Below are 12,422 nucleotides of genomic sequence, written 5' to 3'. Positions count from 1 at the left end.
ATCTCAAGGATCAGTTGACTCCTAAGCAAAGTATCTTACATTCTGACATTTTAGCTCCTTTATCAAAGGATTGAGATCATGGCAACATGTATATGGAATAAAAGTTAATATCTTATGTAGGAAGTTAGATCAACCTTAGACCTTTGGTAAAACTTTCCTCTAGGAAATTAAAAAAAAAAATTCCTCAACTGACTTCTTAACTTTTCCAGAATGAATTAATAAATAAAAAAGAGTAGAAGAACATTCATTAGAAATTAAACTTGGATTAATATAGCTGACTATGAATTAGAATAGAACATACACTCTTTGACATTATAAAATTTAATTCATTAACCATTGTTGATAGCACTTTAACTTCCAAACTCATATCCTTGCCATCTTTAAAATCTTTTTTCAAAAAATTGTATGATTTTTTTAATTGAGGTAATGTTGACTTATAACACCGATATGACTTGGGTGTAGAGATTTGTTCCTCTTCAGGTGTATTACGAAACCACCCCTACCCCCACAGCACCCATAATCCATCACCTTTTAATTCTTACTCTCTAAAAGTATAGTTCTGCACAATGTGAGTTACAATGTTGTAATTGAAGAAATATAGTGAAAATAAGTTAATACACCCTCATCCAGAAATTCGGCATCTCAGTATTTTCTGGTTGATACTAATAACCCTTGACTCTTATAATTATAGGAGTGAAAATGGCACTCCTGCTCATAGGAGGGAGTAAAGGAGTTTTCTCCTAACCTAAGTGCCTCTGTGACTCAGGCTCCTCTTACCATCTCTGGATTTCTCAACGCCTTTGCTTTTCAGGCTGGTTACTGTAGTTCAGCTCAAGCAGAGGGACTTGCTATACGTTGTAGATACGGAGAGGGAATTTCAGGCTATCAACAATGGGTAGCATGGCTAAGGTCCTTTTATAATTTATAGTGTCATAATTTTGTATGTTGTGACTCAAGTCTAAATTCAAAGAACTTTCCACTGTTATTACTACAATTGAGAATACAGCACAAGTTGAGATGTACCAAAACAGTCGTTAAAGTCATCTGTCTTTGAACATGAACCCTACCAATTTGGATTCTACCCATCTCTAGGGGTGTCTCTGTTTCATAAATAATTTTGTAACTGAAGAATATCTTATTCACCATTCCCTCATGGCACAAGGCATTCATACTATATGGCCATCCCTGGTCCCAGGTCGGATCTTATGTTCTTATACTATGCCCAACAATTATGGTACATGTCACTTACATTTCAAAGGCAATGCCCACAGACTTAGATCTGCAAAGTACTTGACACTTTTCATTTATTATTAGATATAGGGATATAGGCCTTAGATTCATAGTATGGTATGATGTGGTGATATCACTGTGGTGCACTGTGGAGGCTGCTGTGGCAGGGAGAGTGAAACCCCAAAGAACCACTTGGTGACACCGATTATGGTATTCTTCACATCTGTTGTTAGTGTGTTATTTTTATAACGGGATCTTATGGCTATTTAAATGTATTAAGTTTGCTAAAAGAAATATTTAAACATGGGTTTTCTAATGTCTTTTGGCCTGTTGGTATACTATTTCTTTTGGTAAAATAATAAAAAGTGAGGAGCCATAGAATTTCCTCTCAGCTTGCTTCTCTCCTTCCTGCACTGTCACGAACCTGTGATGGCCAGCTGAGTCACAAAGAAGGTCATTCTTGACTTCCTCTTTCTCCTCCATGTAGAGAACAGCACAGTGGAGTTTCCAGCAATGGTGAAAACAAAGAGGACCCCCCAGGTCACCAACTGCTCAGTCTGTGAGAAACAAAGCGACATAAAGTGCCAGTGAGGACCAGGGTACTCACCCACATGCAAGAGCCTGGCTTTGGTGCTGCAATGTCTACCCCCAAACCTCATATCCCCACATGTCAACAGCCTCCTCTCAAGAAATCAAAGAACAGTGGTCCTTATTTACACTTATAGCTTTGAAAATTGAAGCAATGTTTAAAAAAAATCTATCTGGAAATATATGTCGAGTGACAAAAAAAAATTATATTTTTAACCAAGCAATTTTAAATCTATGTAAAAGAATTTAAGGCATGAAAAACAACACTATAATCACAAAGATGTACATTTTTATTGCAAGAAGAAACTGGAACGTATTTAAAGATAACAGAATAGTTAAGTAAATAAAGCACTTCAATTCAGTGAACTATTGTGTAGTTATTATCAAAGCCAGCCCTGAAGACTATATGGCAACATTAAAAATGCTTATATACAATGTTAAGTGGAAAAACATGATAAAATTGTATATTGGGTATGATTACAACTTTGCAAAATTATATACTTAGGGAAACCCCTGAAGTGTATTGAACTGTTAAGAGTGGTTATTCTAGGGTGATGTGATTATGGGTTATTTTACTCTTTTTTCCTCTGACAGAATTTTATAATATAGTTATTTTGAAGTTTCACTGAATAGTATATAATTAGTAAAAATAAAAACAAATCAGGAATGTTACTTATTTAAAATGCCAAGTACTTCATAAAAGTTTTCCACAATCCCTTCAAACAGAGCTTTTCATCTGTTTAAAGTCCACAGCCCAGAGTAAGCAGAAGCTCAGGAAACTGGGTTTAGATGGACACAGAGACAGGACAGGCTGAGCCATGGGAAAAGAACAGGGGACCAAGGGGATCCCGAGGCAAGTCTGGAATTTAAAGCCAAGAGATATTAGCCCAAAAGGTCTGGGCATAATCCTGGCAACAATACACATGTTTAAGATGGAAACCTGTTATGGTTCTCCTATTAGGAGGAAGACATAAGAAGAGCCTGATGTAACACCTTGTGATGGTAAAATTTTATGTATCAACTTGTCTGGGCTATAGTGCCCAGTTAGCTGGTCAAGCAATAGTGTAAGATGTTGCTGTGAAGGCATTTTGTAGATTAATATCCACAGTCTGTTGACTTTCACTAAAGCAGATTACCCATTCAGAACGTAAACTGAGGTTTCTCAGACGAGAAGGAATTCTTCCTCAGGAATTCCTTAAAGAACACAGGAAGAAATTGTGGCAGAATTTCCAAACTTCTGCCCACTTTATGAATTTGCCAGTCTCCACAAATATGTGAACAAGGCCCTTAAAATTAGTCTCTCTCTAGCTGCCTCTCATTCTCTCTGTCTCTCTGTTCTCCGTCTCTAAATTTGTATAATCCTGTTGGTTCTGATCTCTGTATGATACAGGGCAGTAAGGGGCACTAAAACTGGCCAAGGACAGCGCCCAAATAGTATTCCAGTCACTGTCTGAGTTCTTCACCCACAGGCAGGGTGGCCAGGGAACTAACTCACATATGGCACAGCAGATCTCTCCTGTGTTGCCCCTGCTCCCATCACCAGTATATTTCAGTATATGCTCCTGTTCTGCTCCCCCCTCTGTCTCTGGTGACTCCTCTCACTCCCCTGCACCTCTGGTCTATAACCCAGTTTTTATATGCATAAATAAATAAAAATAAATCTTTAAAATATAAATAAATTCATTGTATATCTACAAATGAAACTTTTGAATATTATCAATCAAATTATCTATATGCTAACTTAAAATTACCTTCTACTCCTAAGAATTCTTTTTTGTATTTTAACGTGATATGATATTTTTTATTTGATTACTGCATTATGTCTTTGCTACAGAGTTCATCTCTACTAGGAGTCAATTGCTTTTTCTGCACAATTCTTTTTGCCTTGAATTACCTTTGTCCTGACATTAATTTGTTAGATCTGATTTAGTAGTATTTATATGTTAATGTATATATTTGTTTACTTACATATTTGTAACCATTTGTTTCATTTTCTACCAAATATCTCCTGTGATTAGCATCCAATTTTTTTATAAGCCTGGAAAATATTTTGTAATTCATTGCAATGGACTAATTTCTAAGCTATATCAAGATGTTAATAGCCCACGAAGAAAGTGGGTAATGAAGATTAATATAGGTTAACAGAAAAGGAAATTAGAGGGCCCTTAACAAATTAAAAGATGCTGAATTTCACTCACAATAGCTAGTGTTCACTAAGCATATTTTATGTACCCGGATCTGTGTTTTCCATCCTCACAACAACCTTTGTTTGAAGTACGCACTGTTTGTATCTCCATTTTATAATTGAGGAAATCGAAGCATTTAGGAATTAAGTTTTCCCAAATTCATATAGTAAATAAATTGTATAATGAGAATTATCACTCAGGTAGACTAACAAAAGACACTACTACTATTTTATACTGTCTCCCGGTATAATAAGCACAAGGACAGATAAAAGCTAAAAATATAGTAAGACAGTCAGCTTTTAAAAAAGATGAAATAGTATCTTTGGGGACAAAAGTGATAAAGCTTGAGGTAATTATGCTAAGTGAAATAAGTCAGAATGTGACAGATAATTACCAGCTGATTTCATTCTTTTTTAGAGTATGATATAGATAACCAAAGAAAACAAATTGGCAAAACACAGCAAGAATAACCCTCACACTCATTACCAGAGAACGTCCAGGAAGGGGGGAGGGGAGGGGAGAGCAGGGAAGCCCAGTGATGGGGCTGGACACTGGGGCTTGGGGAGACTGAAGCAAGTTCCCATGTTGAGGCGTGAAAATTATGCAGTCTGGTAATGTTTGATTTTGACTTAAATTAAGACTGCTTTGGGTTGTGATTTTTACAAAAAACTATGATTGGTGATATGTAAGAATTTACATGGTATTTCTCATTTTACTTTCTATTTTTCAGCATTTACATTTTCTTTGCCATTGGTGTTTACATTGTCATTTCCCCCCCTCTAGCCATTTGAAACTTATCCATTCTCTTTTATCACATGCATTAACTACTAAAGAATTAATGTTATTTAAAGTTTAATTTTTAATAACCATCAAGAATTATTTAAACTTGGATATCACATTATGATAAATAATATATCAACCTACTTCTATAGCTTCCACTCCTCTTCCCCTCAGGGTCTATTAAAATAATTTGTTATTTTTCTATCCAGATGATTAGTAAATTTTAACATAATCTTTTTTTTTAGACATCCTATTTGGCATTTGTATTGAAATTTCATGGACATGTTATTAAGACAGATTTAACTCTTAGTTCCGTGTCTTCCTTACATTTTGATAGCCTGTCCTTTCTTTTATAGTACGTGACCAAGTTTTTCTTGTAATTAATTCCTAAGTAAACTTTATATTTCACTTCAATATTTACTTTAGGAATCTTCTGAATTTTTAACTTCTGAATCTCCATACACCGGAGTGCATATTTCTGTGGCACCTTTACTGTCTTTAATATTTCAGGATTGCAATATTTTCCCATGTAGACACACATAGGGAATATGAGTGCTGTGTTGTAGAGGACACAGATATTTCTCTTGTCTTTATCTTAATCTATTTGAGATTTAGGTACAGATATTTGGTGGACTTTCACCCTAACACTCCCAAAATTTAAATACTAATTGATCTGAATTAATTTTACTGTCATTATGATTGAGCTTTTCATATTAAAAAACTCAAATTTTAAAGTCAAGTAAATTGTGTTTTACAGTTGTTTTTATTTTTACTTCTTCTCTGACTTCTCTTTCTGGCATTTCTGTTGTATAGATCTTAATGGGCTTTTCCTGCCCCTCTCTCTCATTAGATTCGGTTTTCCATTGTTTAGTGTAATTTTATGAGAATTACTTGAGCTTTCTTGTAACTAACAATCAAGTTATATATTCACTCTCGCAGTTCCTTGCAGTGACTGTATTTTCATGCTAAAATAATTTCTGAACTCAGGTATGCCCTTTTTATTCTATAATGTCTTTTTAAGTCCTGCTGAGAAAGCAAATTGAGCTTCTCCAAGATTTTCTCCTGTTTCTTTCAGGAATCTGCTTCATGGGGAGCGTTTTGATGCCTTAAAATAATTTCTTTTTTGAATTACAGAACACTGTATCATACCCAGCAAATTTTCTCATCTTGTGTCATGATGGGGGTGCTTTATTTCCACACTCATCTAGTAAGTACTAAGTCAATCTCTGGTGAGTTCTTTCAGTGTAAGATAAGAAAGGAAGGGAAAAGTTAGTTGTTTATGATGGTTCTGTGCCAGACCTGAAATCCAGATCTCCATAATGACTGGGGAGAGAGCAATGTCTGGAAGCGCTGAAGGAAACAAGGTACTCTGCTGGCGATGGCAGGGTGGCAGGAGGGCAGTGGTTACAGAGCTCTCTTTCTCAGTGACAGTGTCCCAGCACCAGCTGTCCACATCCCTTTAGCTGGGGAAAAGCAGCTGCCACCTGCCTCCACTATGAGGTCAGCAGATAATGGTGAACTTCCTACAGAGCTCTGCTCACTGGCAGCCGACCTCAGCCTCAGCCTCTGGACTCCTGGGTGTAGGAATTCCCCTGGGACTGGCCTCCCCTGTCCTTGATGCTCCTCAGAGAGTCTGTCTGTCTTGCTCTTGGAATGTCTCACCAGCTCTGCACCTTAAGGAATTACTCCAGTTTTCTATCAGGCGGGTAGCAACCTTCATATTTTCTACTCTGACACAATTTTTTAAACTAAAATTATACTTTGAAGACCTTTCAGATACATGTAAAGGAGACTTAATCAAGCAAACTCAGGTGATTCTGAACTAAAGTTAACTTTTTTCCCCAGAATATATGTCTCTCTTCATACTCCCCTTTCTCCACAGAACTATTGCCCATGGTAAGTGCAATTGGGCCACATTCCAGAAAAACAACACTGGAGTGGATAAGTAGCTTCCTTTTTGTATGACTCCTTGGTTGATACCAATATTCATGTTTCCAGAAATCAAGTTTCTTGCTACTAGAAGAGCCCTCTGGTGACTGGTGGGCATAGAATGGCTGCTTTCTGTGTCTTTGTGCTACATAGTACTCCATCCAGACCCGGGCTTCTAAGCCCTGCAAAGCAGGCTCTGGCTCAGCTCTGCTCTAATGGAAGTGGACAGTGACAAACACTGCAAATCAAATTATCCTGGTTAGATGTGTCAGTGAATTGGAAGTCAGGCCTCGGGAGGACTGGTAGTCACTGCCTGTTTGCCTGAGACTTTTCTTAGGCACTCTGGTCACTGTGTTTTGTGCAAGTTACCCATGTAGAGATCCCAGTGGGGTCCTTGGGATTGAATGATGTCTTTGGGAGCAGGTTGAGAGAATTCTGTGAAGCTGGGTCCTTTCCTTCCCCTTTGGAGTTTTTTATTGAAAGACAATCTCCCCTTACCTCATAGGCTTCAAGAAATTTCCAGGTAGAGTTAGTCCCTCACTGCTGTTTTAAGGAGTCCTCCTATGAGCCATGTTCATTTATTTATTAATTCATTCAAGATCAATTAAATGTCTGCTAAATGGAAGCAAGGTGTTGCTGTTGAAGGGGAAAAAAAAACCTCATAAAGTATAAAAATTACACTCAACCAAGTTTAAATCTTGTTTCATCAAGTAGTACAAGGGTCATTAAGTATGAAAACACTTAGCTGTGAGATGATTTATTCATAGCACTCTTACCCATGCATGTACACACACAGATGCACACAAAATCCCAGGATAATATGAGAATTTGGAAAATTATGACTTGGAAATAGAGGAAACAAGTGCACTCAAGTGAGTGATTTGGTAGGAAAGTGGGTAGGCTTTGGAATCAGCCTGATCTAGAATCAGATTCTTTGCTATTTACTTGATACATGATCTGTCCACAAGTAATGACTCTCTGAGCCGCAGTATCCTCATTTATAAAATAAGGGTAAAAACAAAACCTGCTTCAGATCTTCATGTAGGTAGACATGATGTTGAAGATAGAACTTTCTAGCTGAGTACCTGATAGCACATAAACCCCTCATCTGCAGGAGATATGTTCTAGCACTCCCAGTGGATACCTGAAATCAGACAGTACTGCACCATCTATGTGTTATGCTTTTCCTACACATACATACCTATGAAAAGTTTAATTTACATAATTAATATATAATTGGGCAGAATAAGAAATTAACAACAAAAACTAATAATATATGGTAATTATAACAACATACTATAATAAAAATTATGTGAATGTGATCTCTCTCTCTCCCTCCCTCTCAAAATCTTATTCTACATAATATTTTTTGACTGTATTTGACCATGGGTAACTGGAACCACAGAAAGTGAAACTGCAGATAAGTTTCTCATATGCATAATAAAAAATCGGTTTATTTCCTTCCTTAGTTTTATGGGCTACCTATAGTTTTGAGGAGTGATTTATAAATAACTCACTACCTTTTCAGAACTATGCTTGACTTCACACTATTCATCTAATTTTCAGGTCCAGTCTATTAGAATTTCACCCCAGCCTAAAAGCACACCACCTCCGCCCTTCCCCCAGATACTGAAGGTATCCCAAAACTGTTCTCACTATTGCAGAATATAGTTGGGGATTAAATGCCCCCTAGTGGCCATGTGAAGCAAAATTCTACCCAGTCGTTCAAGACCCCAGAATAGATGACTTCGTAATTTTACAATGATTAAAGACTACAGAGTTTCCAACTCAGTTACATGGTTGTAGGTTATGACTATTTGGTTTTCAGCCTCCAGTTAATGAGGCCATATGTGATGTCACCTGTCTGCAGACTCAGAGAATTTCAATCTGGGATTTAGAGGTATGAATTGCTGATTCCCTTGATGTTGGTGCTGCCCCAGAGCTGATACCTGGGGCTTGAATGCATCATGAGCCAAGTGTCCAGAGCTAAGAGACCCACTGGGGCAGGCATTAGGTGTGGGTCACCATTCCAGCCTGGCATCCTGTCTTCCCCACAGAAAGTACTTAATAAATAAATGTTTGGTAACTATATGGTTGCTGGCACCTGCAAGAGTACTTATGAGGATCACAGAAAAGGTTATTTGAAATAAGAATTTTCTTAGGTAACACAGGACATTTGGTTGGGTGATTTCAGTTGAAGCTGGATATCTTTAACTAGTTTGGAAAGAAAGATGTGATTTATCCAAATCCAAGGAATGATGCTTCCCTTTTTCATAGAAGTCCTAGAAACTGGAAGACAAAAAGCCTAAAGTATCTTTAACAACATAGGGTAAATGGGACCCAACATTATTTGAGCAAATCACATTAATTTAGCCCCTGGCTTACTTAGTTTTTAATGTGCTTAATAAATGTTTTCTTTTGCTTGGTCAACATATACCAAGCATCATTTGATTGGCTTTACATGTTGTTCACTTGATCATTATAACGAGACCAAAGAGATATCACTATTCTCGATCTCAAAGGTCAGGAATTGGCCTCAGCGCATTTACTAAACTGGGGTACAAGGCTCATAATTGATGCTGTTGGGATGTAAACACAGCTTTGCTTGATTGAAAAGTCATGGCCTGCCTACTGCATTGGTTTTCTGTGCCAATGTGGGGCCAGAGATAGTGAAGTTGTCTTGTACTTTCAATTTTCAAGTGGAAAACAAAACTTCATTTTCCTTCTGAATCAAAGCTTGTCAGAAGTTGGTTTCTAGAGCTGAGTGAGTTTCATTTCCATGTCTCCCAGGACTGAGCATAAGATCAATGTTCAAGATGAGTTTGAATGGCCAGACACTGGCGTGCCATGTGGTTTCCACACAACAGTTACAAACGTGACACAAGATGCAGCTACACCATCAGGGATCATAGTGATCTCAGCAGCCTTAACATTTCCATGGTTTCTTTTACAATCATTGTTATTTCTGTGATAGTGAAGATGAGTATCTCAAACACAGGAAGAAGCAAATATATCTTACTTCCCAAGGAGGAAATGAAGTCTCAGAAAGGTTATGACTCAGCCTCAGCTCTCAGCAAGCAAGCAAAGAAGCTTTGCTCCTATCACTGAGATCTGAACGCTAACTATCACTCACAGTACCTGGCTCTGAAGTCTCCTCCAAGTCTCATTTACTTGCATAGGTGGGTTGGAAATATCAAAAGCAAAGTTCTGAAAATGACTAATTCCACTGAAGATGAATCACTATGTTACAGAGAGACACACAGTTTAAACTAAGACAGGCAGGAGCAGACTGCAAAGCTTTGGATTCCTGAAGGTGCTTAATTAGCCTGGGAGACTGAGGTATGTTAAGAGGGTCTGGAACCTCATTTTTAGGACTTACTCCCAATTTTTCCCCGTCTTGCCCCACCTGCTGCTACAGCAGCTCCGAAGTGGTTAACAGCCTGCAATAGCCAAACAAGAGGCATGGAGGTGGGCCTGGGCTTGCTCAGGAGTGGCTGCCTTTGCTTCCGACCCTAACCCATCTCCTCCTGGTGATGCCTCGTTTGAAAATTTGCATTTTTTTCCCCTACCATTCTACCTGGGAGACACCCTTCCAAATACAGTTTAAGTATTCTCGTCACAACTACCTAGATGCAGTCATCTTTTCTAATTGTTTTACTTAAAGCTATGAGAATTCGATCTTGGATTACCTGGGATAGGCTTAATTTCTAATAGTGAATTCTGAAAATAAATATGCAAAACTTTCTAATTAGTCACAATTATAAAATATAAGAAAATTACATAAAACTACATATAGGTGTGAATGTTAACTTTATATATTTGTAAGGCTTTTCATGTCAGTTTAATATGGGTCAAGAACAGGAATATTATTGCACTGACTAGGGGCTGGCAGGTCAAGCTGACAGCTGCATGGATAGAGAATGTGAATAGGATGGGAGGTGTCACTGCTCTGGTGTGTTGAGGTTGACAGCAGGACTGTGAGTCAATCTGTGAAGCTCATGTAAAATAGGGGAAACATTTATCCCTAGGGGAGAGTCTTGGCGTATATGTTGGTGCAGAAATGATATTCAGGTCAGAAGCATGAAACCATTCTGGAAATTATGGAGCTGTGAACATGACTGTACACATCTGCAAGCAGTATAATCAAATTCATTGAGATTCAGTAGCAGAATTCAATATACTCTGAGGATAGAAGGAAGGCCAAGACATGGAGCTCATAGACTAATGGTAAAGGGAGATATGTGATCAAACTATTCCAATGTGAAAAACTATACTGGAGACATAGACTCTCAAATAGGGGACTTGCAGTAGAACCTAAGGAGGGGATAGTATGGTTAGTCAAGAGCTGTACCCTGGAGAAATGACTGTGTGAGTTGAGATAGAAAGAAATGAATACAAGTAATTAGTGCCTGGAAACAGTGTAAGTGAAGAAAGAGGGAAAAACTCAGGTTAGTGAGCATGGGTAGGAGCCATTCATGTACACGAGGTGCGTAGTCACAGGGCAGGGAAAGGCTTATAATGAGAAACTGGACCTGTGTCCTGAAAACCAATCAGGTTTGGTCCATTCTGATCATTGCTCCAAATTAGAAGAGCTCACTTGCAGGAGAAAAGATTCGCCGTCATAGCCCAAAGTACCTTTGCCCTCCTCTCTACACCATCATGAAAGAGGAAAGAATACAGTACCTTCAGCTTCTTCATCCAGGACTACTATTTGTGTGACTTTCTGTCATCTTTCTGGCTACTAGTAAATCAGATTTCACCAGAAACAGAGTAGTCAAAGTTCCACATTTATTTCAATGTGAATCTCTACTGATTTCATTTTCAGATTAAAAGAAGACACCAGATTAATCACAAATAAGGTGTATTGGAAGCTTTGAGACAACTAAATTCAGGATTCCATCTGAATTCCCATAATATGCCAAAGCACAGATGTTAGAAATTATCTAAAAACCCACTGGGTTTCAAGTCTAGGTAGTAATTAATATTTGTTGAACAAACAAATGAAGCATCTGCTATAGATCAAGAACTGAGATTAACATTTAAATTGCTATTTGAGCTCTAGAATCTTGAAATATTGAAAACTAACATATTGGTAAATCAGGTCCAATTCTCTACAATGTAGCATAAACCAAAGTAACTACTATGCAACAAAAAACACCAAGAAAATTCTTCCTGATAATCCACACATTTAAAAAATGAGGCTGCAGGAATTCATTTTCTGTCTGGAGTTATTAAAAAACAGGGGGAAATGTCTAAGAAATCTTCCTCCTGAATGCCCATCTCAGCCGAAATTAACCTTCAACCTGCAGTTTCCAGACCATGTAGGAGTCTCAAGTTCAAGTACCTAAAAGAAATGGGGGGAGGCGAGGGAGGACAGAAAATGGAAGAGCAGAAGTAGATGCAAGGGTCAGGGTGTGGAGCTGAACTCCGGATACATGAGAACAGGTAGGGTAAAGGGGCATGAAAGGCCTTCAGGATGAGGTTTCCAGGGAGTTCATCTTAAACTGCTACTCCTGGCAGCTTTATTTCCTCTGCATCTAACCTGTGCACTGGGTAGATGTTCAGCAGCGTTTAAAAGGCTAATGAATTACTGCTCACCCACTTCATTCAGCTGATCACCAGTCTTGGTTTCCATTTGCCCTCTGGTTGACTTCCCTGCATTCCACGTCCTACATGCTCTCTGAGTCTTGTAAGCCTTAGCTGCCCAGG

General features: G+C 38.1%; 1 protein-coding gene across 1 annotated transcript in view; it reads right to left on the bottom strand.

Moving 5' to 3' along the window:
• NPSR1 (neuropeptide S receptor 1) overlaps nucleotides 1-12,422 on the bottom strand; it is a gene marked incomplete at both ends in the record, with an annotated part of 112,705 nt that overhangs the window by 87,542 nt on the left and 12,741 nt on the right. The window contains 1 exon segment of the mRNA XM_084230774.1: nucleotides 1,655-1,787. Within this exon segment, the coding sequence (XP_084086900.1) occupies nucleotides 1,655-1,787 (133 nt within the window).

The sequence above is a fragment of the Talpa europaea genome (assembly GCF_964194135.1).
Source record: "Talpa europaea genome assembly, chromosome: 3".
Taxonomy (NCBI): domain Eukaryota; kingdom Metazoa; phylum Chordata; class Mammalia; order Eulipotyphla; family Talpidae; genus Talpa; species Talpa europaea.
Note: the sequence above shows the minus strand (reverse complement) of the source record. Positions and strands in the feature narration are given on the sequence as shown.